This window comes from Amblyomma mixtum, chromosome 8 (genome assembly GCF_055824585.1).
Source record: "Amblyomma mixtum isolate Tamu chromosome 8, ASM5582458v1, whole genome shotgun sequence".
Classification (NCBI taxonomy): Eukaryota; Metazoa; Arthropoda; class Arachnida; order Ixodida; family Ixodidae; genus Amblyomma; species Amblyomma mixtum.
The window spans coordinates 147587412-147614806 of record NC_143019.1 but is presented as its reverse complement, the minus strand read 5'-3'; the positions used below and the strand labels follow the sequence as shown (position 1 = coordinate 147614806).

Sequence of the window (27395 nt, the reverse complement as noted above, 5' to 3'; positions counted from 1 at the left end):
GAGGAGCTCCTCCAGCACACGGCCATTTAGTTAAAGTGATCAGAGTCCCAATAATCCGTGGTCAACAGTATATCACAATGGGGCTGTTACAGTTTCGTTTTCATGTTTTGTGTTGTGGCGCCACCCGGTGCCGACGGTTTAGAACTTGCGAGCAAGGCAATAAAAAGGACACAGCTCTAGGAGCAGTTGTTCGTTGCGCAGTGGAGCGCGTGCATCATCGTCCGTTTCTTCGAGCCTAGCCGTTGACGGCGACCGCCGAGCCGGTCCGCCTCTCGGCATTGCTCGGTCCACTAACTCGTTACAAGTGGCGACGAGGAGAAAAATTCAAGTTCAAGTTCGTCTTTCCTACGCCCCTTCTGCGCACGTGAGTTCTTCGTTGTTCTGACGAGTTCAACGCGCAAGAATTCCGTCATGCCAATGTTCGGCAACCTCGAAGCGTTCGACGGAGGAGGGGGAGATGCGTGGCCTTGCTACGTTGATCGCCTTAAAGCTTTTTTCATCGCGAATGACATTGCAGAAGCAAAACAGAAGTCAGTCTTCTTTAGTTGTTGTGGACAGAAAACGTATGCTCTCTTGCGGGATCTCGTGAAGCCCGCCCAACCGCAAGACAAAACCTTGCAAGAAATTCTTTCTGTTCTTGGTGACCATTACTGCCCCAAGCCATCTGCTGTCGCGCAGCGTTTCAGGTTCAACACGCGTGTTCGCGCGGAGGGCGAGTCAGTCAGTAACTTTGTGGCGTCGCTCAAAAGCCTCTCTGAACATTGCAACTTCGGAACTGAGCTTAGCAACATGTTGAGGGACCGCATCGTGTGCGGCATCAACGACACAGCCGTGCAGACGAGGCTGCTCGAGAAAGCAGACCTTACGTATGAAGACGCTGTACAAACTGCACTTGCCATGGAAGCTGCGAAGAAAGATGCCGGCGAGATAGCGAGCTCAAGCCGAAGCGCGCTTTCCACTTATCAAGTCGCGGCATCAAAGGGGCGTGTCACATGCTACCGCTGTGGGGATGAACACCTCGCGTCCGTGTGCAAGCACATCAGTAGTTCGTGCAATTACTGCAGGAAGCAGGGACACATTGCTCGAGTGTGCAACTCGAAGAAAAAGCACGCTTTGTCACGGAAGGGAAAATTCACAAAGCCAAATGCAAATGCGTCCGCGCCTCCGGCTCGCAAAAATTCGTGTGGAACTCATCCAGTCAACACTGTTGACAACGACGTTTCTGCCGACGTGTTTGACATGTGGCCAGTCGACACCGTCGCGCCGTCACCACCCTTCACCGTAACAGTCAGCGTTTGCGGTAAACCGCTCTGTATGGAGCTGGACACCGGTGCGAGCGTTTCTGTCATGGAAAAAAATCGTCTTCAGGAGCTGCTACCGTCAGTACCTGTCATGCCGTCTGATGTACTCCTGCGAAGCTACTCGGGTGAGCTCACACAAGTTCAAGGTAGAGCGGATGTCACAGTGCAGTTTCGTGACAGAAAAGCAGTGCTACCTTTATTCCTGACTGGGGAACGTTCACCTACACTTCTGGGCCGGAACTGGATTAGAGCTCTGGGCATTGAGATTGCTCGCGTGGAAGCAGACGTTCATGCTGTTTCTGATGTTGAGGACCTTCTTCAAGCGTTTCCTGAGGTGTTTGAACAGAGCCTGGGAACTTTCAAGGGTCCAGAAGCCACAATCCATGTTCCACAAGATGCTGTACCAAAGTTTTTCAAGCCACGGCCACTGCCCTTTGCCCTGAAGGATGGGGTGTCACAAGAGCTTCAGCGCCTACAGAGGGAAGGCATCCTGGAGCCAGTCACTTCTTCAGCTTGGGCTGCACCAATTGTTCCAGTGGCCAAGAAGGATGGACGTGTCAGGATTTGCGGAGATTTCAAGATTACCATTAATCCAGTGGCTGTGATGGAAAAGTATCCAATTCCAAGAATTGAGGACCTGTGGGCCATGCTGTCAGGAGGTGAGAAGTTCACGAAGCTGGATTTGAGGGACGCCTACCAGCAAATAGTTCTTGACAAAGAATCTAGAAAGTATGTCACAATCTCCACACACATGGGATTATTCCAGTATACACGTCTTCCTTTTGGCGTGTCATCAGCACCAGCCTTGTTCCAAAGGGAGATGGAGAACCTTTTCCGAGGGCTGCCACATGTTGCAGTATATTTCGATGACATCCTTGTCACTGGCTCGAATGACTCGGAGCATCTTCGCAACCTCAGTGCTGTCCTATCTAGACTTCGTGATGTTGGACTTAAGTTGAAGTTCGACAAGTGTCATTTTTTCGTCCGACAAGTTGAATACCTCGGGCACATCATAAGCAAACAAGGCCTGTCTCCAAGTTTGAGCAAGGTATCTGCCATCCTTCATGCACCTGCACCCCGGGGCGTCAAGGAGCTTCAAAGTTTTTTGGGACTTGTGAACTTCTACAGGCGTTTTCTACCAAACCTTTCCGGACGCCTCCGCCCTTTGCATTTACTTCTCATGAACGAGAAGAAATGGGTGTGGGGAAAAGAGCAAGAAAATGCATTCAATGTAGTGAAGCAGTTAATAACATCCGCCCCAGTCCTAGTACATTTCGACCCAGGGAAGCCACTGTGTCTCAGCTGCGATGCCTCACCGTATGGGATCGGCGCAGTTTTGGCACACAGAGAATCTGATGGTCGAGAACTGCCCATTGCTTTTGCCTCCAGATGTTTGTCTCGTGCAGAGCAAAACTACAGCCAACTCGACAAAGAGGCATTAGCCTTTGTATTTGGTGTGGAAAAGTTCCACCAGTACTTGTGGGGCAATCCTTTTACTGCTTATACGGATCACAAGCCTCTACTAGGATTACTGAACGATGACAAACCCATTCCAGTGCAAGCATCACCACGACTAGTCAGATGGGCATTGAAACTTTCTGCATACAAGTACAAGCTTGTGTACAAGCCTGGTCTGGACTTAGGTCATGCGGATGCTCTCAGTAGGTTGCCGTTGCCTGCAAACAACGTGGATCTACCTGCACCTGCTGAAATGTTCATGCTTGAACAAGCATACCCAGGACTGTTGTCACCTGCCATTGTGGCACAAGCTACAAAAAAGGACCCATTCCTGAGCCACGTAGCTCTTGCTGTCCTGCGAGGGGAAAAACTTCCAGCAGGACCAGAAGGAAATCCATTCACAGCAAGGAGCAGCGAACTCAGCCTCCACGAAGGTTGCTTGCTGTGGGGTTCCCGAGTTGTTATCCCAAAATCTTTGCAAGCCAAAATCCTAATGATACTTCATGCAGGGCATCCTGGCATTGAGAAAAGCAAGACAATTGCCAGAAGCCACATCTGGTGGCCGGGAATTGATGGAGACATCACTAAGAGTGTAAAGAGCTGTGAAACCTGCCAAGCTTACCTGCGTGCACCGCAACGCATCCAGCACACGCCATGGCCGTTTCCACAGAGGCCCTGGTCAAGACTTCACGTTGACTTTGGGGGCCCATTCATGGGTCATACATTCCTGGTCATTGTTGACGCCTATTCAAAGTGGGTTGAAGTTTTTCCAGTGACGTCAACATCAGCGGATGCTGTTATCAATGCTTTGCGAACAACATTTGCGCAGCATGGACTGCCGGATCTCATAGTTTCCGACAATGGGCCTGCCTTTGCAAGTGAACAGTACTTGGAATTCTTGGCACGTAATGGAATACGTCGCATGCTTGTGCCTCCCTACCATCCAGCTTCGAATGGTGCGGCAGAGCGCGTCGTACAGACTGTCAAGAACAAGATCAAGAAGAGTGGATCTGGATCTTTCCAAACCCAGATTTCGCGGTTTTTATTTCACTACAGAACCACGCCACATGAAGTCACAGGCAGAGCACCGTGTGAAATGCTCATGGGAAGGATGTTCAAGACACCTTTGGATGTTCTTCGCCCAAATCTACACACTTCAGTGCTGCTGAGACAGTTGAAGCAGAAACTACAGGCCGATAAAGGGTGTCGTTCTTCTCCATTGCCGAATGTGGGAGACAACGTACTCGCAAAGAACTTTCGTCGAGGACCACCGTGGGTACCCGCACGTGTCACGAGCATTACAGGTCAGTCAGCAGCTACAGTCTGTCTCAGTGACGGTACTCTCTGGCATAGGCACGGCGACCACCTACGTCCTCAAGTCGAAGAAATCGTTGAGCCTACCCCTGAACTATGGAGGCCTGAACCTACTGGAACACAGGGCGTTTCCAGCCACCCATCAACAGAGTGTGACACCAGCTTGGCTGTTTCTGTGGACTCTGACCTCACCGTGAGTGCTACTAGTGGCACAGAAGAGACAACTGTGAACGTGACTGGTGGTACAGAGCAGACTGCTATGAACTCTCCCAAGTCAGCGTGCAGCACGCCTCAGTTGCGAAGAAGCACGAGAAGCCGCAAGCCAGTGCAGCGCTACTCTCCATAATGTTCTTCTCTTCTTGAACAAACTAATGGGGGAGGACTGTTACAGTTTCGTTTTCATGTTTTGTGTTGTGGCGCCACCCGGTGCCGACGGTTTAGAACTTGCGAGCAAGGCAATAAAAAGGACACAGCTCTAGGAGCAGTTGTTCGTTGCGCAGTGGAGCGCGTGCATCATCGTCCGTTTCTTCGAGCCTAGCCGTTGACGGCGACCGCCGAGCCGGTCCGCCTCTCGGCATTGCTCGGTCCACTAACTCGTTACAGGGGCTTCATTTTTTTGCAATCGGCATCAGCCCAGAGAAACATGAGGGAAGGAAGGCAGTGATGCATCAGAAGATCGCAAGAACTTTTGTGAGGAGAGTCTGCATGGTGCATGTTTATATCAGTTCGTAAACATTTAGCCAACTAATGCCCCCGTCACACTAGCAAATTTAATGTCATTCAAACCTAATGGCATTCGATGCATCGAATGTCATTTGGTCACTTTCAGTGCTAGACGGAAAAAAATAATGTCATTCGAAAAGGATGGTGTAGTGTTTGTATCACGATAAGCAAACGGCGAACTCACGGCCACGTGCCGGTGTTTGGGCACACGCCTGTCTGTATCTCGATATAAACACATGCGTGCTGGTTTGCACGGGCAGCCGTCGACCAGCGGGACGCGCAGTCTGACGGCCGGCTGACAATAAACCCAAGTTCTTGTTGCACCTCGGCTACAGTGTCGTTCCCCTCCCAAGACACGACAACTTTTTGGCGACGAGGGTGGGATACTGAAGCAGAACGATGACCGTTCCCACGGGGACTCTGAAGACAGCGTACAAGAAGCCAAGCGTACAAGGACCACAACGGAGCGACTCGGAAACATCCAGGATGGTCATGATTGGGCAAGTGGAATCTTTCGATGAATCTCAGTCGGATTGCGAAACTTAAAAAGAAAGGATTAATGCATTCCTTTGAGTGATTAAGATTTATTTATTTATTTATTTATTTACAGAGTACTGCTAGCCTCTAGGTGAGGCTGTAAGCAGGAGCGGGAGAAGAAAAAAAAAACATAAATGACATGTGCGCAAAACAAATCAAGGCACAACACGCTGCCTTCAACAAATGAGATGCACTCACGAGCAAAAATAGATGGAACACGCGTGCAGAAACACAAAGCAATCTCAAGAACACTCCGTAATCATCAGTTACAATCTGACAGCATTCATAAATGCTTCAGTAGTAGGGCATTCTACAATGCTGGCTGGAAGCCGGTTCCACTCACGGACAGTTTTCGGAAAAAAAGAGTTAGCGAAGGTTTGAGTGTGACAAGAATAATCTTTAAGTTATTTGCTATGATGCGATCGGGTGGTTCGTCGGTGTACAGCCTCCATGTAATCGTGTTTTCGCATACCTAGTTTATCATGAAACAGCAAGTGCATGTATTTTAATCGATCATACTGACACCGTTTTTGTAAATTGTCTAAACCTGCCTTTTTTACTAGAGTACTCACGGAAGTACGCCAGCTATATGATCGGTATATAAACCTAGCTGCTTTCTTTTGCACAGATTCGAGCTTGTCTATGTTGCCACGAGTGTGCGGGTCCCAAACAATTGATCCATATTCTATTACTGGTCGAACTAAGGTCTTGTAGGCTATTAGTTTAACTTCGTTTGTACATTGTCACAGAGTTCTTCTTAAATAACCTAATTTCTGCATGGCCCTCTTCACAATATCCGATATAGGAGGTATGCACTGGGCCTGATCCCCCGAGAGGGCGCCAGCGTCGTTCCGGCTTGTCCACCACGATTGCGGTCTCTCGGCTCGCGTTGCGTAGTACGGCTAGGCTAGTCGTGTTTTCGGAGTCGGCGGTTTAACTCCACGTTCACCCGTGCAGCGCCTCCTCTATCCGTGCAAGCATCCGTCAAAAATCTGAGCAACGTGTTCACAGAGCTGCCGTGTGAGTGAGTCTCTGGACTGCAAAAACGGGCGTTGCACGTTTTCGCGTTCCTGCGGTGCCGGCGTGTTGCGCGCGCGAGAATGGTGAACTGCGTGGTGTTTGGTTGCAACCATCTCACAAAAAAGAAGCCCGGCGACCAAAATGTAGCACAGGTCGGCTTCTTTTGCATACCGAAGGTCGTCAAAAACCAGTGCAAGAAGACCGAAGAGACGACCGCTCGCAGGAGGGCCGAGTGGTTTCGCCGGATCAACCGTAAGGACTTGAACCACTCAGCAAACCACTACAGAGTATGCAGCAAGCACTTCATCTCAGGTAAGCGTTATTTACGATTTCAGTGTACTTGTAACGACGCTCAGCGCAACTTAGAGCAGCATTGTCACGTAGGTGGTTGTGGTCAGTGAGTCTACTAAAAACTTACGATGCCGCAGCGCCGGGCAGTCGACGCTCGCGCGTTCAGGTTAAAAGAGTGGAAGGGAAGCTCACGCGACGACCTCGACATGGCACTCTTGTCCTCTGCTCTTGAATGATCGCTCTATTTTGTACTTCGTTAAAAAAGAGAGAGAGAGGTAAGCTTGTTATCGAAGGTAGCAGAGGCTGATAAATTGTACCTTAAAAGTAAAACGCTGCGCGGACTTGTACACAAATATGCAAGGTAGAAGAGAAAACGCTTTCCGATTAATTTTTTCTGTCGTAAACGTGAGCCGAAGTTCGGTGAGAAGATTGGACTACGTCCTTCTGAACCAGCTGATGTAGACCGGCGATTAAGCAACTCTACCGGTGGCCTTCGCGATCTCCGCGGCCGGGAAATAAACACTGCAGTGTACAGCTCGAAAGAGTGCAGAACTCTGTAAAAGAAGCCCTAGTGGTGTAGAATAAGGCTGGAGCTCTCTACCTTGCTGTAGTTTCTGCAAGTAAACTCCCAGCGTGCAGGAAATAGTCTAACACATGCAGTTTTTGAAAGATTGAGTTTATTTTCTGCAGGCCGACCAGCATATGTGATGGCTGAGGCAGACCCAGACTGGGCACCATCTCTTCATTTAGGGCATGGCAAACGTGTGGACTCTGAAGGTTTGGCATCCCGGTAGGTGTGTATTTCTGCAGGTGCTAGTTACCCTACAAGTTTCCCTGTATTCAAGTTCTTTATGCCTTCAGCCCAAACAGGAGCTTGTTTATGTGGTGGTTCCTGTTTAACTGAAGATAAAACATTTCCAGGTACAAGAGAAAGCAACGACGGTCAGAACATCGGCCCAGTCCCCTGAAAGAAGTGAGCCCAAACACAACAGCCGACACTGTGGTTTCAGAGGACACACTTTCCTCTGCCGAGGAAGAAGAACCGATTCAGCCGCAGGTTCCCATGGAAGTTTGTGAGAGTAGAGGTACGTCTCAAGGTGCTGTACAGAAACTCTGAATCACCACTAATGTAGGTTCAATTAGTGGTGAGAAATGTATTGTTTGATCACGCTTATTATCTGCATCTTTTCAGGGAAGGCTGATTTCAGTCAGGTCACATAGAACAGCTCGAGGAAGAGAACAGGCACCTCCTCTCGGAGCTTGCAGACACAAAAGAGAAGCTTGGAATGCACATGTTATCACAAGACGTCCTGAAAACAAGGGAGGATATGGTGCAGTTCTACACTGGACTGCCGAACTTTGCACTCTTGCTTGCCCTCTTCAACATCCTGAAGGAAGGTGCAATGCATACAAGCCGGAATTCTTTAACAGCCTTCCAAGAAATGCTCATTTTTTTGATCCGCCTCCGGCTCAACACTCCTCTTCAAGATTTGGCCTACCGGTATAACCTTGTATTTTACTTTCTTGTGATGCAATTTGCTGATATCCTTCATTTTTATTTGCAGGTTTCATGTGTCACAATCCACAGCATCAAGGATTATAAACAAGTGGCTGGACGTGGCTTTTGTCCGGCTTTCCCGAGCTGTCCAGTGGCCTGACCGCGACACGCTCCGGGCAACCATGCCCATGACATTTCGAAAGTCATTTGGTGTGGAAGTGGCAGTTGTCCTGGACTGTTTTGAAATAGTCATCAAGCGGCCTTCATCCATGTTGCCACGATCACACACATGGTCACACTACAAAAGCCATAATACTGTAAAGTACTTGATTGGTATTGCACCACAAGGTGTTGTCACATTTATAACTCGAGGATGGTGTGGGAGGACTAGTGATAAGGTTATTGCTGAAAACTGTGGCATTTTAAACAACCTCTTGCCTGGGGATGTAGTTCTCGCAGACCGGGGATTCACAATTGCCGACAGTGTTGGCATGCACTGTGCTAAGTTGGCCATGCCTGCCTTCACTAGAGGTAAGCAGCAACTCTCTGCTCTTGATGTGGAAAAGACTCGAAAGATAGCAAATGTGAGAATCCATGTCGAGAGAGTGACTGGACTTGTACGTAATAAGTACAAGATCCTGAAGCACACCCTTCCTGTGGAAATGGTCGTTGGTGAAGAAAATGAACCCACAATACTCGACAAGATTGTTTTCATTTGTTCAGCACTGTGCAATATGAACAACTCAACTGTCCCATTTGGGTGAAATCACGCACAGTTTTCTTAAGTGCTGCAAGTATGCTTAGAGAATTGGTGTAAATAAAGGTGTTCTCGATTTGCTTTCCTGCAGACACTGTTTGTTTCCTTCCCGCCAAGCTCTCTATGTGCTTATGCGTGAAGTGTCTCGGCCAGCACGAACAAATTACGCCTTCTTTCTTTGCTCTGTGCATGTTTTTCCTTTTGGTGCTCTGTTCAAATTAACACACGCATAATGGAACCAGACATGTCACACATGATCATTCTGCCCGACTTGGGACCACCACATACACAGTACACCTCTTCTGCTGGCGCTGAGTCTTCATCACTAGCGTCTTGCAGCCCTGTGTGAAGTTTCTCGGTCCAATAGCGATAGCATAATTCTGGCAAAATGACAAGCTTAAAATAAAGTGCGCAACGTTGGAGCATTCTCCTACAGAACTGTGTGTCTTCATAGATTCGAAGAACAACATAGTCCTTTTGCGTCCAAACAACAAAATCGCAGTACTTCACTTTGCAGACTTGAATCTGCATTTGCACCTGGTAAAAATAACTATGATCTGTCCTCAGCACCACTTTGTCGTCTACAATGGCAAGACAGGATGAGTCAGACAATGCATAACTTCTGACCGACTCTTCTCTACAGCTGTATGGGCATTTCACCTCCAGGACTCCCTGGCCACAACAATTGCAGCTGACCATACCATCAGGGGTTGCAGCCAGAAATGGGTTGTCTTGACATATATGCAGACCTGATTGACTGCACTGAAAATTAACATGAACATTCTTAGATGCAGCTGTATAGGCTTGTGTGGCTTTCTGTTCGTGTTCCTTTCCCCACGCAGTTTGTGGGCTTGAGAACTGTGCATCTTCTGGATAGCATAACCTCTTCAGCAGGGGTTTGTTGTCCAAGTCCTGCATACAGCCTTAGCATTTGAAGCTGTGATGCGTCCAGCTCTGAAGGCGAACCACTTGGTGCTCCTTGCCTGCTCTCTAGTCTCCTTTTCTATCAAGCCAGCAGCCTGAAACAACACGGTGAGGATATGTTGGTCAATGACGTCTGAAGCTAGCAAAAACCAGTCACAATGTCAAGGCCACTTAAAGAGCAAAATCTGAGCAGTTAGCTCATACGAGTTGGTTGGCACATGTCGACGGAAAGGATGCAACGACCCTAAGCTGGGACAAAAGGGAACAACACACACACTAGTGCAAATGTTTGTCTCGTTCCCTTGTGTGCCATCTTAAGGCTGTTATATTTTTTTCTAATTGGTACTTGTAGGCAGCTGCAGAAAACAAGCTACAGTAACAGCAAGAAACATGCTAATTTCAGCTACTGTACCTCATGCTCAATAGACAGGCCTCCAGCACGTGCCTGGAACATCTTCATCCTGCAAATTGGTGAGAATGGCACTGGGTTGCCACGGGAACAAAGTGATCTGCAAAATCTGGTTGTCCTGGCCGGCTTCCCCCCACTCTTCATCTGTCGCCTCTGTAACAGCCCTTCTTCTTGCGAAGGGGCTGTTCCCTTTTCTTCATCGTTGACGAGGAGAAATTCACACTGGAAACTTTTTTCGGATCGCACTGTTGGGGGCAACCAACTTTGTCTGTCCACCTCTCCTCTGCATCTATGTAGAAAAGCACTGCTGCAATGTGCGAGCACGCTTCCCCAAGTACAATGCGCAGCTTGCACTTCGCCGTCCTCCTTAATGACAAGCCAAGGCCTGACTGAGAATGCCCAACCTGCATTAATGGAAAGGTGCTAAATTACAAAAAACAAACAAACTGCATAGTTCTTTACACTGGCAGAATTTCAGGTGGCGTGAGACTTTACAAGTGCAAAGTAGGTGGTGAACAACAAAAATTCATGAATAAAAATTTCTGCCAATACCTCTTAAAAACAGTAGTTTACAAAACAGACTAAAATGGCCATGCCAGTGCAGCCTGTTTGTTTAGTGTTTCCTCTGCTGTGTTAATGAACTACATGCTTAGGTAGCCTAGCAGAGGGAACCAGAAATGACATACAAACTCTTTAACCACTTCTGGCATTTCTATCATTAAATCATGTAAATTGTAGAAAGCAATTGTACTGGCCCCAATGAAAAAACAAGCCAAAAGCGAAACGCTGCATGCGAAGACAGTCAAGAGGGTTAAAATGGGGCATATCAGCAAAATTTAGTGCGACTGCCTCAGGCCGCGCTCGAGGCCACTCAAATGACCCACTTGGACTCGGAACATCTGAAACACACTAATTAGAGCTAAATCTAAGTTAATAACAGTTGTGCTCTACATGCGCTGCATTAGCGAATTTTGTGAAATTAAATAATTAGGGCATGTACCAACGACACTGCCTCAAAAACTTTTTTATTTTTGCTCTCGCCTTCGCCGCGCGTAAGCTGCACAGAGAAAAACGCGCATTTCCAAGCTACTGTCAACCCCAGTTTACGTTTCTTTCGCGCACCACAAGCATTTTGCATGCATAATACAAGCAGGTCTGGGCAAGGCAGTTTGCTTACCTGGCAAACGATGACGACGCGGCCGTCGGATAGCACTTTCAGGCATGGCTATTGGACCCAGCCACTGGTCAGAAAATTATGAGCCTCCATTGCTTTGTAAGCCTTCAGCTGTTCTCTTGTTACAAAGCTTGTAGTGTGAACAAGGTAGTCTTTGATATCCGTGAAGTCGACGCGCGGGTAGAGGTCAACATCGCGGCAAAGTTCCTCACCTCGAAGATCGAGTGGATCGACCCCGTCAGAAAGGCGCACCTTTTGCACGTAGCGAGTTTTTTCTGCATCGCACAGCTCGCGTGCGTAGGCACTTAAGCGCATTTTGTGCAAACTACAGAGCTCCGCTCACGGCGATCAGGTTGCAAGCGTGGGACGAGGGCACAATCGTCGCGTCTCCGCGTCTCACAGCGAGCAGCACTGCGACACCGCACTGGAGGAGACCGCAAACATGGCGGCGGTTGCGATCGACGCTAGTGCCCCTTGCGTCTGACGTCATGTGCATACCTCCTATATGTTCATTCCACCTTAGATCCGATGTTATGGTTGTGCCTAGGTATTTATAGTTGTTTACCACTGCGAGAGTGCTGCTGCCTATGGAATATGAGAAATTTAATGGTTGCCTCTTGCGTGTTATGGTCATCGCAACAGATTTTTTCGTCTTTATTGACATCTGCCAATCTGAGCACCAGGTTGCAATCCTTGCCAAGGCACCAGTGTCAAGTGGAGCCTGGTCGCTGGAGTTGTGAATTTTGTGATAGATTATGCAGTCATCCGCATATAGCTTGACTTTAAGGGTAGGTTATGAACTATGTCGTTAATAAATATTAAAAAGAATAAGGGCCCGAGAAGAGATCCCTGCGGTATACCCGACTTGACAGGCGCAGAACACACGTGTGATCTATTCTGACCCAGTGGGATCGGCCACATGGGTAGTAAGCTTCGGCCCATGCAAGAAGAGAATTGTGCCCCGACAGTGGTTCTAGCTTTGAAACAAGTTTAGGGTGTGAGACGCCGTCAAAGGCCTTTTCAGAATCATACTGTCGATTTGGCTATTTGAATGCCAATGGCTGTTGCTCCAGGAGTGCTGTTACTGTGGGGAGCCCTTTCCGAAACCCGTGTTGCCTGGTGTCGATTAGATTATTATGTTCAACAAATGTCGAGGTATGATTAAAAATAATTTGTTCAAGAACCTTGAACATGTACACAATAATGATATCGGCCTATAAGACGAAAGTAATGATGAATTATCTGCTTTGGGTATGGGCATGATTTTACTGCATTTCCAATCAAAGGGAAGTTCTGCTTTAGTCAAAGAAAGATTGAACATAATACATAAATATTTACTGGCATACCTAACAAGGAAAGCACCTGGTGACTTTTTGCTGTCGATATTCAGCAGTAACGACAGAAGGCCCTGTTCAGAAACAATGACATTAATAATTGGCAGACAATGTAACACTAAGTCAGGATGTGGTTTCTTACCATCATCGTTTGTGAATACTGAGCAGAAGAATTGATTAAAAGCTGATGCCACTTGCGGTTGTGATGTTATTGTTTCGCCATTTATACACAATTTGTATGTTATTTTCTTTTTAGGAGACAAATGCCGATAGAACTTTTCTGGCGCGTTGAGCAGAAAGCTCTTCATGGTAATGTTGAAATAGTAGTCCTTGTTCCTTTTTATGCATTCCTTTACCTGCATACGTTACACACAGAGCTTATTTTTGTTGGCTGCTGAAGGAGAAAGCCGGGTTTGCTTTCTTAACTTTTTTGTTTTTCGCTCTAGCCGAATAACTTCTTTAGTCATCCAAGGACTAGTATTTCGTACTCGTTTCGTCACAGCCGGCACAAAATCATTCACGCACTTCATAACAAGACTTTTGAAAAAACACCACAGGCCGCCGCAGTGGCTCAGTGGTTATGGTGCTCGGCTGCTGACCCGAAAGACGCAGGTTCTATCCCGGCCGCGGCGGCTAGAATTTCTTTGGAGGAGAAATTCTAGAGGCCCGTGTACTGTGCGATGTCAGTGCACGTTAAAGATCCCCAGGTGGTCGAAATTTCCGGAGCCCTCCACTACGGCATCCCTCATAGCCTTAGTTGCTTTGGGACGTTAAACCCCAATAAACTAAACTAAACTAAACTAAAAAACACCACAGAGCATCAACAGAGCAATCGGTAGATTCACTTAATGCAACAAAATCTGAGAACGAACTGTCCAACAAATCTAAGATAGCAACGTCGTTGGCACGTGCTTAGTAGCAGGGGCACATGTGAAATTCAGCGATGCCATCTTGTGGTCAGATATGCCATCGTAGACATGCGTAACTGGATTTCGGCAAAGCAGGCTGCTGCTCACGAGGAAAAGATCTAAAATTGATTTAGCGTCCTTTTGTATGCGGGTGCGTTCCTTCACTAGTTGAGTAAAGCTGTGAAAAAAGATTCAATCTAGAAATGACTCAGAAATGGCAGATAGTGGTTCAGGGAATTCCCGGTCCCACTTGATGGAAGGCATATTAAAATCTCCAGCAAGTGCTGTGTTGCAAGTAGCAATGTTACTAGAGCATAGGAATTCATTCAGTACTTCAAAAAATGTGCTGTTGCTGTTTGGCGGCCGGTAGAATGTACCTACAATCCAGGTAAATTCGGCTAAAGAAACCTTTAGCAATAAGCATTCGATATCGTGTATGTCGGGAAGAGTGGTTACATGCAATGACTCTCGGAAAATAATTGGTACGCCACCGCCCCGAGAGTTCCTATCTTTGCCAAGCATTCGGTAGCCTGCGGGTACTGTTTCAGCGCTCTCGATATCCGTGTGCAGCCAGGTTTCTGTTAGGCATACGATATGTGGCCTGTGTGTGAGCACGACACTTTCTAGGTCAACTGTTTTATTAACGATGCTTCGCGCATTTAGCTGAATACACACAAACGACCTATCCTCGGGGGCTACAGTTCATGTACTCTGTTTATCTTTCCGGCTAACTGGAACCCGGATCTTTCGTTCCTCGTACCATTCGAACAGGTCGTTGTCTATCTCAAGCTTATCGTACATGAGCTTGACTTTTTGGCCATTCTTTTTGTTAGAAGCGGCACTGTCCCACAGTTGCTTTCTTTTCATTCTTGTAACTGCGGAAAAATCCTCAGAGACAGACACGTTTCCATTCTTTAGCTTAAAGCAATTCTTTAGGATATTCATTTTCTCACGGTGGTCGTAGAACTTTATGATTACCGGTCGTACTTTGTCGGGTTGTTTCCGACCAATTCTGTGTATTCGTTCGACCGAACTGACGTGTGCACCTGGAATTTCTGTGAAGACATCCTTGAGGACGGATTCCTCGAGATCTTCATGCGTCTCATTTTCCTTTTCCTTTACACCGAACACCAGAAGATTATTACGCCTGCTGCGGTCCTCCACATCGGTAAGCTTGAGTTCTAAGCCCTGAACCTTCTTCTCTAAGCTCCGAGCTATTGAACATACTTCGGAAATAGCCGAAACCGAGTCTTCATACGTTTTAAGGCGCGATTCAATGTCGTCTAGCCTGTTTTTTATTTGTTTCTGTTCCTCTAGAAGTTTGCCCAGTAGTTGCTCAGTTGAAGGGCCCGGGTTAGGCTCGACATCACCACAAAGCATAAGCACTGAAAAAACGAAGTTGGAGGCAACGGCACACATTGTGCATAGACACTTCCAGACGCAAACAAAGAAGATGCCTTCCAGAGTATCGTGGGTCCGAAGATGTACAAGTTATTGAAGAGTTTGACCGCCCCGAATGCGCCGGCTAGTCAGTCTTTGTTAGAACTGCAGAAAGCATTATGAGAGCATCTGTCACCCAAGCCATCAGTTACTGCGGAAAGAGCAAAGTTTCACCGAAAAACGCAACAACAAACGGAGAGCATCGCGCAGTTCATGGCAGGCCTTAGAAGAAACTCTGAGAGACAGATTTGTCTGTGGTATTGCCAGCGCTGGCATCCAGAAGAGACTTTTTGTTGAGGATGCATCTCTGACTTTCAAAAAGGCGGTTGAGGTAGCCTTATCAGTTGAGGCGGCTTCCAAGAAGTGCCGACCTAGCAGTGCAACCCAGGACGACCTTCAGAAGTTTTCTGCAGAAGAGTCCCTTGCATGGAACGGTTCGCCGTGCACGTGATAATGCTTGCGTCATCGCAACCGGGCTTGCTTTAAATGCCACCAAGTAGGGCATGTTCAAAAAGTGTACCGCTCCCAGCCGACATCTGATTCGCACCCTTCGAAAGCGAGCGGGCAAGACACACAAAAAGGAAACTCCTCCCGGAGGCAAAGCTTCGGCGTGTTGGAGACCGAGGAAGACATCGAACCACTGTTGCAAACAACGCTCGAGAAACCGCGTCAAGAGCGCTTTACGATGTGTATTCGGGGGAGTGCCACTGGACGGTGAATGTGAAGCATCAGCACCAGTCTCTCCAGCTACCTCTGCACATTCTCTGCCAGGAGGGTCCTGCTCTCATCGGACGAGACTGGTTATACCAGTTCAGGCTCAATTGGAGTAGCGTTAATCACGTGGATGCACAAGAAATCTTGGCCACACTTTCAGGAGGGCAGGTGGTCTCGAAGTCTGACCCGAGTATCAGCAAGTGGTAATGGATTCGCGCGAGTACCTCACCCTCAGTACGCACAAAGGACTGTATGCAGTCTTACCTTTCGGGGTGGCATGTGCACCTGCGATTTTTCAAAAGATAATGGACAGCATGTTAAAGATGCGACACGCTACCTAGATGATATTCTCATCACGGGCCGGAACGAAAACGAGCACGTAGTGAACCTGGATGCGTTACTGAACTGGTTACACAAAAGGGGAGTGCGGATTAAGGCATAGTAGTATGAATTTTAGAAACCAGAATTGCAGTCTCTGGGTCATGTGGTCAGCAAACAAGGAATTGCAGCGTCACCAGAGAAGGTAAAGGCTGCATTAGAAGCCACTGTCCCAGCCGATAAAAAACAGCTAAGAACGTTTACGGGCATGGTGACATACTACGGAAAATTTTTGCCAGAGTTATCAACAGTCATCTTCCCACTGAATCAGCTGCTGTGCAAGAATGCGCCATGGGTCTGGAGCGAACAGTGAGACATAGCGTTTAAAAAGATAAAAAGGTTGCTAATAAAAGCGCCGGTGCTGGCACATTACGATCCGGAAGCCCAGCTTCAGGTAGTGTGTGATGCCTCATCTTATGGGGTGGGTGCAGCGTTATCGAAAGTGGAACAAGATGGTTCCAGACGGCCGATCGTGCTTGCATCCCGCACATTATCGCCGAGTGAACGGAACTACAGCCAGTTAGAGCGAGAAGCGCTAGCCTCAGTCTTCAGAATTAAGAAGTTCCATTACTATATTTACGGCAGAGAGTTCAGCTTGGTAACTGATCACAAGCCTATGCAGACGATACTCGGTCCCAAAAGAGGAATACCAAGCACTGCCGCTGCTCGTCTGCAGAGGTGGGCAATCACGCTGTTGGCCTACCGTTACGATATCGTCTATCGTTCAGGGGGAGGCAACGTAGAGGCAGACTGTCTGTCGCGTCTACCGCTGCCCGGCAGTGGCGAGAAGGAAGATGACGACGAAGTAACCGCCTGCTACGCACTGCTACGCACGGGCAAAAAATTTTCTAACTTCCCGCGCGCCATGACCGAAGCAGCAGGCCGATCGCCGCCATCTTGGGCTCGTTTTGAAGCTTGTTTCTTTGTGCGCATTTTGAGGTATCTCAAAATGGCGTCGCTCAAGCGGAACGGCCACCGTCGCAGGTTTTCCAGAGGGCGCTTCCAGGCCGCTGATTGGCTGAAGCGCGCACGCGTGGTGTTCCATGCCTCCCATTGGCCGGCGCGCCATTTTTTTCTTTGTTTTATTTTCGCGTCCGTAGTCCTCGCTTTCTGCTCTCTGCGCATGTGCTGCTGTGTTGATCGCGTTTTTGCACGGTCGTGTTTCCCGACACACAGTCTTTCCGCTTTGTGCCGGGATGTCTGGAGACGCTCGCCTAAAGAGGAAGACGTGTCAAGCGTATGGAAAAAAACGAAACCGTCCATGGAACGCGCGGCTGAATGAGAACGGCGCGGCCGCGACGTCTGCATCACCGGACGACGGCGCGCTGCCACCGTCGCCTGTTGCATCCGAAGCAGTGTGTTCTCACGCTAACTGCAGTACACCTCGTGTCATGGGGTCGGCAGCTGGCTTTTCAGTCTAAGACCGCATCGATACGGTGTACTACTCTGTTCACGAGTCTGCTGAGTGCGCGAGAAATGCGGCGACCGTGAAGGAGCGGCGACCGTGAAGGAGCGTCTATCGTCGCAGAGAGCAACGAAACGGAAATTCAAGCTACTGCACGTTCAGCTGGAGAGCGACGGCAAGGAGAGTGGCACACAGTTTGTCATCGAGGACTTAGCCGTGATAAATACGATCTGTGGGATTGGGCTTTGTCCCGAGTGCGGCATGAACAGTCTGACTTTGTCAAAGATGGGCAAAGAGTAGGAGCTGTCCCTAACGTTCATGCTCTCCTGCAGCTCCTGTGACCTGCGCAAAGTGCGTTTCTTGTCTCCGTGGAGGTGCTAATGGCAAAGCAATGCCTTTTTGTGCACGCAAGGAAGGCCATCCAAAGCATCGGCAAGGGGGCAACAGTCCTGAGAGACTCCTTCGCTGTAATGAACATCTCTCATTGTGGCCTGCACCACAAGGGCCACATGAAGAAGATGGTGGGTGCCTGTAGTGCGACCGCTACCGAGTGCGAGGCCAGCAGCGTTGCCCGCATCAAGGAATCGTATGCAGAACTCTGCAATGCGCCCGGAGATATCGACGTTACCTATGATGGTAGCTGGCTTACTCGCGGACATAGCTCACACACTTGTGTTGGGTGCATTATTGAAATGCACACTGGTCTGGTTATAGACCACGTTGTGCTATCAAACTTTTGCCTTGGCTGCGCAAACGGACCGGAAGAAAATGAGCCAGGCCATGCAGCATGGCTCATCCAGCATGCGCCACTGTGCCAAAAAAACACTGACTGTAAAGCTGGCCAGATGGAGGTGGCCCTGTGCTTGTTTTGGCGCTCATTAGAGAAGCACAAGCTAAGGTATACCACCATGCTCTCAGATGGGGACAGCCAAACACTTCATGCAGTCTATGGCTTCATCAAAGTTGAAAAAAAAAAGACTGCATCAACCAAGTACACCAGCGCATGGGAGCTGCCTTGCATGCTCTTGTGGACAGAAAAAAAAAGCCCCAGGGTAACCACCAGGTGGTAGGGATCAAAAAGGTAACAAGCCACACTGCAGCACATGTCGTCGACGCACCTCTGCCCTGAAGATCTTGGTTCAACAGGGCTGTGGCTAAGGATGAGGAGCCACACAAGAACAGCCTGCCTGGCTTTGTGAGCAAGGCACTGGAGCCTGTGTTTAGGCGGCTCAGTGACAATGCCTTGTTGGAGTGATGGCAACAGGCAGAACTCCAACGAGAGCTTACATCTGGGATCAGGTCCCGAAGAACCAACACGCATCCCTACGCAGCATTGAAAGGGGAGTGGCTGAGGCCGCTTCACCTAATGCAGGCTAGTGCACAAATTGCTGAGAAGCTTTGGCGAGAGCGGCATGGCCCAAAAAGCATCCGCGGCACAGGCAGTAACGTCCGAGAAGCCCGAAGAACAGCTGGGAAAGCCAGACTGTTCCAATCCACGAAACTCAGACTCGTCTAGCATCGCAAAAAGTTTAGTGCTAGATAAGTGGAATCAGAGCAGTGGCGACGGAGAATTCGTCCCATGCCCTCAGGGAAGCATAGTTGCACTGCCGCTGGTAGAGGCGAACCACGACCCATGCTGCGATCTCTTTGCGGGTCTGCGGAACTGCCGGATCGCAAACCTAGAGGTCGCTGATGAACTGCTTGAGCTGGCCATGTCACATTCTAAGAAACCGTCTAGGGATGGGCGTTTACGGTCTTTCGCAGAGGCTTGCGCCCCATATGCGCACACGGGTGGTGGCTCCACCGCGGTAGAAGCGGAGCGACACAACCAGAAAGCAGCTAATGAGAGGGTGGTGCAAGCTGCAGTACGGAATGTTCACTTTTATGAGACCAGATCAGGTGTTTGACCCTGGTGGCTAGCGACGAATGCCTAGGTCCACAGCCACAACCCACTCTGCCACCGACAGGTGGCAATAGGCGTAAAGTGCCATGTGGCTTGAGCAGATAGATGATGGGGCAGTGGGTGAGAGTGGGGGAATGTGAACACCTCACAGACTCTGGAAATGATTGGGCAGAGCCATGCTGGGGTGCTGATTTTGTCTGGTGTGTACTGTTTTCTTCTGTGATAACATGTAATCCTGAAGAGTACTGTATTCATTGCAATGTTGTTGCATGTACCATTTTTCGAATGTTTTTACCAGAGGGTTCCATTTGTGCTTGTATCAGAATACCTGAAGGTTTTCCTCTTGAGCATTTTTTTTGCAATTGTCAGTAGGACGCAGAAGCGCTCCTTTTTTTTGTTGTTGTTAGTACAGCGCCCGATTGATGGTCGGGGTCCCGTGTGCTGTGGAGTTTTTTTTTGTGTGTGTTGTTGACGGCCGGATCCTTTGTGCATTTGCGTGCTTTTGCATGTTGTGTGTACGGCGAGCGTCCGCCCAACATTCTTTCCCCCCTCTCGCCGATTACTACCGTGTCCATCTGAAGTCGGGAGGGGTTAGGAATGGTGACAGCGGGTCGCGCGCTTCGGGCACTCTCCAAGGCCACGGGAAGCGGGGAGCAGACCGCGAACAGCCCTGTCAGGGCTGCAGAGGGTCGGCGACAGTTTCACATTCAAGAAAGATGAGTGGGGGTGGGGGACAATAAGGTCGGCTCCTTCTGAAACCACCCGACTGTCGCGTCAAGCGGTGGAGTCGACTTTGCTGGCACCTCGGAAAGTGCGAATGTTTCAGGAAAAGTATGCGGTCCGCCAGAGTCGGGCTCTGGCGAGCACTGGGCTACTTGTATGTACAGGGCCATCGCGGCAGTATTGGTTGAAATTGGGCGAGAGCAGATTTGATAAAGCTCTGCCCAATTATCGAAGGTGGGCTCGGTGGCTGTGCCACGATGCAGTCGCTTAACCCGTTCTGCCTCGCCATGCAGGTGGTCGCTCCCCTCTGGATTACCATGCTTTTCCCCGCCCCTCTGGCTGCCTGTCCACCGGACATCTCGCCGGAATGGACGCCCGCTCCCAACCAAACCGATGTGTGCCATCCTTGCGCCATCACCGCTTCGCCCGATCGTGCGCTGACCTCACCAGTGCACTGCACCCTCGACCGACAGTTGGAAACACCATCGCCATCGACATCTTCTTCCGCTCCAGCTTTTAAGCAGCTTCGGCCACCGACGTCGCTTTTTGGGCTCGGTGGCTGTGCCACGATGCAGTCGCTTAACCCGTTCTGCCTCGCCATGCAGGTTAGTAAGCCATGTTGTCTTTACGCTAAGAAATCTAGTGATTACTTTTTAATACAGCTGCCGAGCCCGCAGTGCTGCCTTGCCATTGTCACTGAGTGTTCTGATGTCATCATTTCCTTTTGTTGTCCAGCAACATAGAGACTAACCTCGGCCCTGCCTCACTCGAAACTGTAGTTACAGAACTTAAAAAATTGTCCGCCGGTCAGTCGACATTAATCGCGGAAGTTACAGACCTCAAAAACCAGTTACTAACAACCGACAACCTTATTTCTGATCTAAGCAGGCGCATCAGCGCACTTGAAGGTCATTACCAAACCATACAGTCACTACGAACAGAGATAGAAGGCACTCACACCACCCAGGCAACTCGCCAGCTCTGTGATCTCGAGGATCGCACAGACGAAGCAGAAAACCAATCACGAAGAAACAACCTCATATTCTACAACATTCCGGACCCTGACCCATCTGAAACGTGGGCCGACTCTGAAAAGCTACTAATTCGCCATTGCTCCGAATTTTTGGACATCACCCTGGACCCCAAAACAATAGACCGCACTCACCGTCTTGGGCGCCACGAACCTGATCGCTGCCGTCCGTTAATTGCCAAATTCACACTTTTCAAAACAAAGGACGGAATTCTAGCTAATGGCCGCAAATTCAAGGACAATGACTACTCCGTCGGTGAAGATTTTTCACACCGCGTTCGCAATGTGCGCAAACACCTAGTTACTTTTGCCAAAAGCAAGACTAACCGTTTTTCTTTGCGATACAAAACCCTGTTCATCGCTTCCCGACGATATATCTTCGACGAACCATCGCAATCTGTAAAAGAGATACCATAGCAGTTGCTGCATCGCCAGCTCCCAGCCGCTCATGTACCTGCCACCCCCCAGCCTAAGCTTTCCTTTTCGGCGATGTTCACAAACATACGTAGTTTTCTTCCGAAACGCGAAATCATCTCCAATCTTGTGTGTTCATCTGCTAGTAACTTGCTGATACTTACCGAAACATGGCTCACTAATGGCATCATCGATACTGAAGTTCTTGCTGACTTACCGAATTTTAACCTTTTTCGCAAAGATCGCACATCCGCTCGAGGTGGAGGCGTCTTCATCGCAGTTAAGAATCAGTTCTCGTGTACAGTTATTAATATTCCATCAGACCTTGAGATAGGATGGCTACTTTGTCACGCTGCGCCTCAAACCGTACTGCTGGGCGTTTGTTATAGAGCACCAAATACAAACTCCTATTTCTCTCGAATTCTTAACGACGTGATCAGCCAATTAACGAGGAAATACCCAAAAGCGCATATCATTCTTTTTGGAGACTTTAATTTTCCGGAAATCAACTGGCAGACACCGACAGCAGTCGGCAACAGGGAAGCGAATGATTTTATCGAGGTCTGCCTAAACTTCAACTTAACTCAAGTGGTATTTGAACCGACCCGCGTTGCAAACATCCTAGATCTAATCCTGACTACCCACCCGGATGCCCTCTCATCTATCACTTACCTACGCGAAATCAGCGACCATAAAGTAATCCACGCCACATTTGAGTTCCACCCATCACGATGCCAGAATCAAAACAAAACTATTCGCCTCTACGACAAAGAAAACTATGAAGCCTTTAGTCTTGAATTAAACCAATATCACACAACATTTGAAGCATCTTTTCACGATCATTCAGTAAATGATAATTGATCCCGTTTTAAGAAAAAGGTTAGCGAACTAACCGATAGATACATCCCCAAAATAAGTTTCCACTCGGACCGCCAGAAACCATGGTATACCAAAACGATAAAAAGGCTCGACAATAAAAAGAAACGCCTTTTCCGTGCGGCAAAATTAAAGCAATGCGACGAGTGCGCATGGGAAAAATACTGTACAGCCAAACACACCTACCTATCAGCAATTCGCAACGCAAAATACTCTTTCCTTCCCAACGACCTCCCCAAATTGTTGACTTCCAATCCCAAAAAGTTTTGGCAGGTCGTAAGTGAGCACCCGGCACATACCATCACTCTAACTAAAGAGTCTGGAGAAGAAGCTGATGACAATGAGTGCGCTGAAATTTTTAATAACGCCTTTTCATCTGTGTTCACTAATGAAATTCACCCACCAACTGCAGCTTTCGCCGTCAATATAGAGTCCAGCATGCCTGCTATCGCGTTTTCTGAAGCCGGCATTTCCTCGCTCATTGAACACCTTAAAATTTTATCATCGGCTGGCGTCGACGAAATTAACTCTAAAATACTGCGCAACACTAAGAATATTTCTGCCATGTACTTATTGTTATTGTTTCCACAGTCACTTTCTACAGGTTCCATTCCGGATGACTGGAAAGTGGGAAAGGTCATTCCAGTCTTTAAGTCCGCTAACAAAGATACTCCTTTAAATTACCGTCCAATATCATTAACCAGCATACCTTGCAAAATCATGGAACACATCATCTATTCTCAAATCATGGACTTTCTTGACGCTAACAACTTCTTTCATCCCTCACAACACGGGTTTCGCAAGGGTTTGTCATGTGAAACTCAACTGGCCGTCTTTCTTCATGACGTTCACTCCAACCTCGACCTAAATTTACAAACTGACGCTATTTTTCTAGACTTTGCTAAAGCATTTGATAAAGTTCCCCACAGGCGTTTACTGCTAAAACTAACCATGCTAAAACTGCATCCTAACGTCTTATTGTGGATCGAAGAATTCCTTTCTAACCGCTCCCAGTTTGTTCTCGTGAACAGCCAGAGTTCCAACCCTCTTCCAGTAACATTAGGCGTACCCCAAGGTTCTGTACTTGCTCCCCTCCTATTCTTAATCTATATTAACGACTTGCCCTCAAACCTGGTTTGCAATGGTCGTCTGTTTGCAGACGACCGCGTTATTTACCGCACAATTTCCAACACCTTTGACCAATCACAGCTCCAAAACGACATTGACACAGTGCATGCCTGGTGCGATGACTGGCTAATGTCGCTTAATCCTAATCAATGTAAACTCATATCTTTTCACCGCCGGCGTAACCCCCATATTTTCCCTTACTCGGTTGCTAACGTTCCACTAGAATCTGTACACTCATACAAGTACCTAGGTGTCACCTTGTGCCAGGATCTCTCCTGGCGCCCTCATGCAAGGAACATCATCGCATCAGCTAACCGGTCATTGGGTTTTTTGAAACGTCATCTATGGCACGCCCCTCAAAGTATTAAACTTCTCGCCTACCAATCACTCATTCGACCAAAACTAGAATACGCATCTGCTATCTGGAGCCCACAACAAGCATATCTCATCAGTTCACTAGAATCTGTCCAAAATTGCTCCACGAGGTTCATTCATTCTGCCTATTCATACGACATCAGTGTATCGTCACTTAAACGACAATCAGGTGCATCAACTCTTGCCCATCGTCGTCGCATTGCTTCTCTTAGTCTGTTCCATAAGTTTCTTTACAGTTCCCTCGGCCAACCACCCTACATCACACCGCCAGCTCGCATATCTCATCGCACCGGCCATCCGCTGCAAGTGTCATGCCAACGACCCCGCACCATCACTTTTTCCGCATCCTTTTTTCTTTGCACTGCTAAAGACTGGAATGGCCTTCCCCACGACGTTGATGCCATCACCTGCCAATCAAGTTTTGTGAACAATTTAAATATGCATTTCACAAATGTCATGTAAGCAATCATATTCGATCTATATTTGTACTCCCACCCCTTATGTAATACCCCCAAAGTGGGGTGTTTAAGGTAATAAAGTGAAGTGAAGTGAAGTGTTAAAACCCGCTGCGAACAAAGAGCAGGCAAGAGCGCGCAGAGTCTCAGTCTCGACCGCTTTTATACGGCCCTTCTTTTAAACAGCCTTCTTGTAAACAGCCTTTTCTCTTAGTACTTGTATTTTGTTCCAGTCTTCAATAAACTAGTGTTGTTGTCAAGAAGTTTGGAGTGGCGGCCCCAACCGGCAACGTGTCGCCGGACGAGCGGACGAAGACGCGAAGCACTTCGTGACATTGTTATTCGTCCCATCGCAGAACATCCGACCCGACCAAACTGGCCATTCAGACTTTTTACGGAAGACACATAACTGGTGCCGTGAGAAGGACCAGTGTTTCAAGTCAGCTCTTGGTTTACCACAGATGTCAATAGGGCACTAAATAGGAAGAAAAGAGCATTTAGGAAAGTCGTTCGAACAAAGGAAGCTACAGACTGGGAAAACTACAAAAGCATTTCAAGAATAGCTGAAAAACAAATTTCGGAAGCCAAAAACAAATATTTTAATTTTACACTTCCTAGTTTGATATAAACTGACCGTAGGAAATTTTGGAACACTGTTAATCCTAACAGCGCTAGTACGGTCCCTGTTCTTTTGGGTGTAAATGGCAGCACTCTACCTATAGAACAACGTGCAGAACAATTCAACGGACACTTCTCACAAACTTTTACAGATGAATTGCCCACTTGCAATCCAGTGCAGCTTCCCGAGGCCGATAACCAGATTCCATTTTCACCCATTCACATATCTGCGCTTGGCGTGGCTCATGCAACTGAACGCCTGCCCCACCACGCTAGCCCAGGACCCGATGGTACCAACGCGAAGCTGCTAAAGATAACCTGCCAGCACACAGCTTTCCTGCTGTCTCTCATTTTCCAACAGTCACTCGATATGACATGTGTGCCAGAAGATTGGAGGTCCACTTATGTAATCCCGGTATTTAAATCTGGAGACAGATCCATTCCTAATAACTACAGGCCAACCTCGATATGTTGCAAGGTATTCGAACACATAATATACACAAACATTATGACTCATCTTAACCAGAACAACTTGCTTCACAACAACCAGCATGGATTCCGCAAACATTTATCGTGCCAGACACAGTTATTTGAGCTGATAACGGGCCTTCATCAAGCAATCGACTCTTCCCTCTACATTGCCTCCATCTTTATTGATTTCTCTAAAGCCTTTGATCGCGTGCCTCATAACTGCCTGATGATAAAAATACGCAACTTGCAGCTGGATCAACATACTACGCAGTGGAATAACGCATTTCTAACAAACCGCTCTCAGCCAGTCAAATCAGGGAGCTTCTTATCAAGGCGTGCTCCTCCAGGAGGGTTCGGTGCTGGGTCCACTGCTTTTCTTAATGTATATTAATGACATCGCGTCGAACATAACATCAACAATGCAGATGACTGTGCATTTTACTAAGTAATATCGAGCCCTTGCGACATCGTTGCTCTCCAGACTGATCTTGACGAGCTAACTAATTGGTGTGGCAGGTAGCAAATAGTAATTAACGCCGATAAAACTAAACACCTCAAGTTTACTTCCGTTGCCAACACGAGCCCTAATGCCTACTCAGTTAATAATACTACCATTGAAACTGCAGCGTCAGTAAAATACCTCGGTGTAAATTTTAACTCTAATTTATCCTGGAGCTCTGATATTGAACAGATCACTACCAAAGCCTTAAAAAAACTTGGTCTTCTTAAACGCCGCCTGCACCAAGCCAACCAGGACACAAAACTACACGCATTGAACATGCTGATCAGGCCTGCGATAGAATACCCGTCGGTGAACAAGTGCCTATCTTATTCACATGTTGGAACCTATTCAAAACATCCTTTCCCGTTACTCTCGGTATCAAAGTGTAACAGCACTGAAAACATTGCTCCATCTCTTGCCTCTGGTCATGCGCAGAAAATTCAGCCGTTCATCTTTTTTCCATACTCTCTACCAGAGCAACACACCATTTTCGAGTGTGTGTATCTTCTTCCAGCACCGCACACATCGGCTTGTGTAGATCACATGATGAAGTCTAAACCCATTTTCGCCCGGACAGAACGATCCAAACACTCCCCTTTGGCCCTGGCTATTGCATTCGCTTCCTCCTAGCACTGCGGCTACCACTGAAACATCATCATTTCAAACAGCTCTTTGGTCCTATTTAGAAAATTCTAACATATATTGATGTGCGTTCTTCTTTTTTTATCACTGTGTGATTGTTTTTTTTTTTGTTTTTTTTTTTGCTCCAGTGTGTGTGTGTCTGCCGCATTGTTCTGCAAAATGTTAGATGCTGTGTTTAGTAACTTTGGAAGGCGGGATTTTTCTTTATTTTTTTGCGGGATTTGCTATGTGTGCATTTTTTCAAATGCCTGTTCCTAGCCTTTTTTTCCTTTCTCTTATTAACTTGTACCTGCCTTCTTAGCTTGTTTACTTCTGTTTTCAGCTGTTTGTATTCTGTGTTGTATATTTGTTGTTCCTGCCCGGTGGTGCTCACACTGCAGTAGCGAGGTGAACATGACAACAGCGCAACCACGCAGCACATTTTAATAACAGAATTCCCATTAGGATTTCCACATAACGAGGCACCGGCACTCTTGGTACAAAGCATTGCCTGTGCTCCGTTTCACAGCAGCACCACCACAAGCATCGTGAATGTTGCCCTTCATCTGCTAAATGCAGCAGCCAACAGAGTTTGACATGCAGGCTAGTTTCAGGCGATGTTGGGAACCTATCCGAACAGCGTCAAGTGCTGCCGAGTGGACTGCAGGGGCCGCAGTTGGGAGCAAACACCCCC

At 47.9% G+C, this 27395-nt stretch overlaps 2 protein-coding genes and 2 pseudogenes across 11 annotated transcripts in view; 2 read left to right on the top strand and 2 right to left on the bottom strand.

Moving 5' to 3' along the window:
• LOC149334738 (uncharacterized) overlaps positions 1 to 27395 on the bottom strand; it is a 148400-nt gene that overhangs the window by 58167 nt on the left and 62838 nt on the right. The gene's annotated exons all lie outside the window — the stretch shown is intronic.
• Positions 1164 to 27392, bottom strand: LOC149334740 (uncharacterized; annotated as a pseudogene). Its single transcript, XR_016284795.1, has 2 exons — positions 10236 to 27392; positions 1164 to 9918 (listed from the first exon to the last, which is right to left on the bottom strand). The product of XR_016284795.1 is annotated as an uncharacterized LOC149334740 (transcript).
• LOC149334742 (uncharacterized) lies at positions 6140 to 7913 on the top strand. The gene is made up of 4 exons (XM_089555366.1): positions 6140 to 6665; positions 7335 to 7434; positions 7566 to 7729; positions 7837 to 7913. The coding sequence occupies exons 1-4, from the start codon at positions 6434 to 6436 to the stop codon at positions 7863 to 7865; spliced, it is 525 nt and encodes a 174-aa protein (XP_089411492.1). The 5' UTR covers positions 6140 to 6433; the 3' UTR covers positions 7866 to 7913.
• On the top strand, positions 20454 to 21658 carry LOC149334741 (uncharacterized; annotated as a pseudogene).

What these genes read in the sequence shown, in the direction of transcription:
- LOC149334742 (XM_089555366.1), top strand. Translation starts at nt 6,434, where the DNA reads ATGGTGAACTGCGTGGTGTTTGGTTGCAACCATCTCACAAAAAAGAAG. An exon ending in CAGCAAGCACTTCATCTCAG is followed by an intron (nt 6,666 to 7,334) that starts GTAAGCGTTATT and finishes TATTTTCTGCAG; the next exon opens with GCCGACCAGCATATGTGATG. An exon ending in GGAAGTTTGTGAGAGTAGAG is followed by an intron (nt 7,730 to 7,836) that starts GTACGTCTCAAG and finishes GCATCTTTTCAG; the next exon opens with GGAAGGCTGATTTCAGTCAG.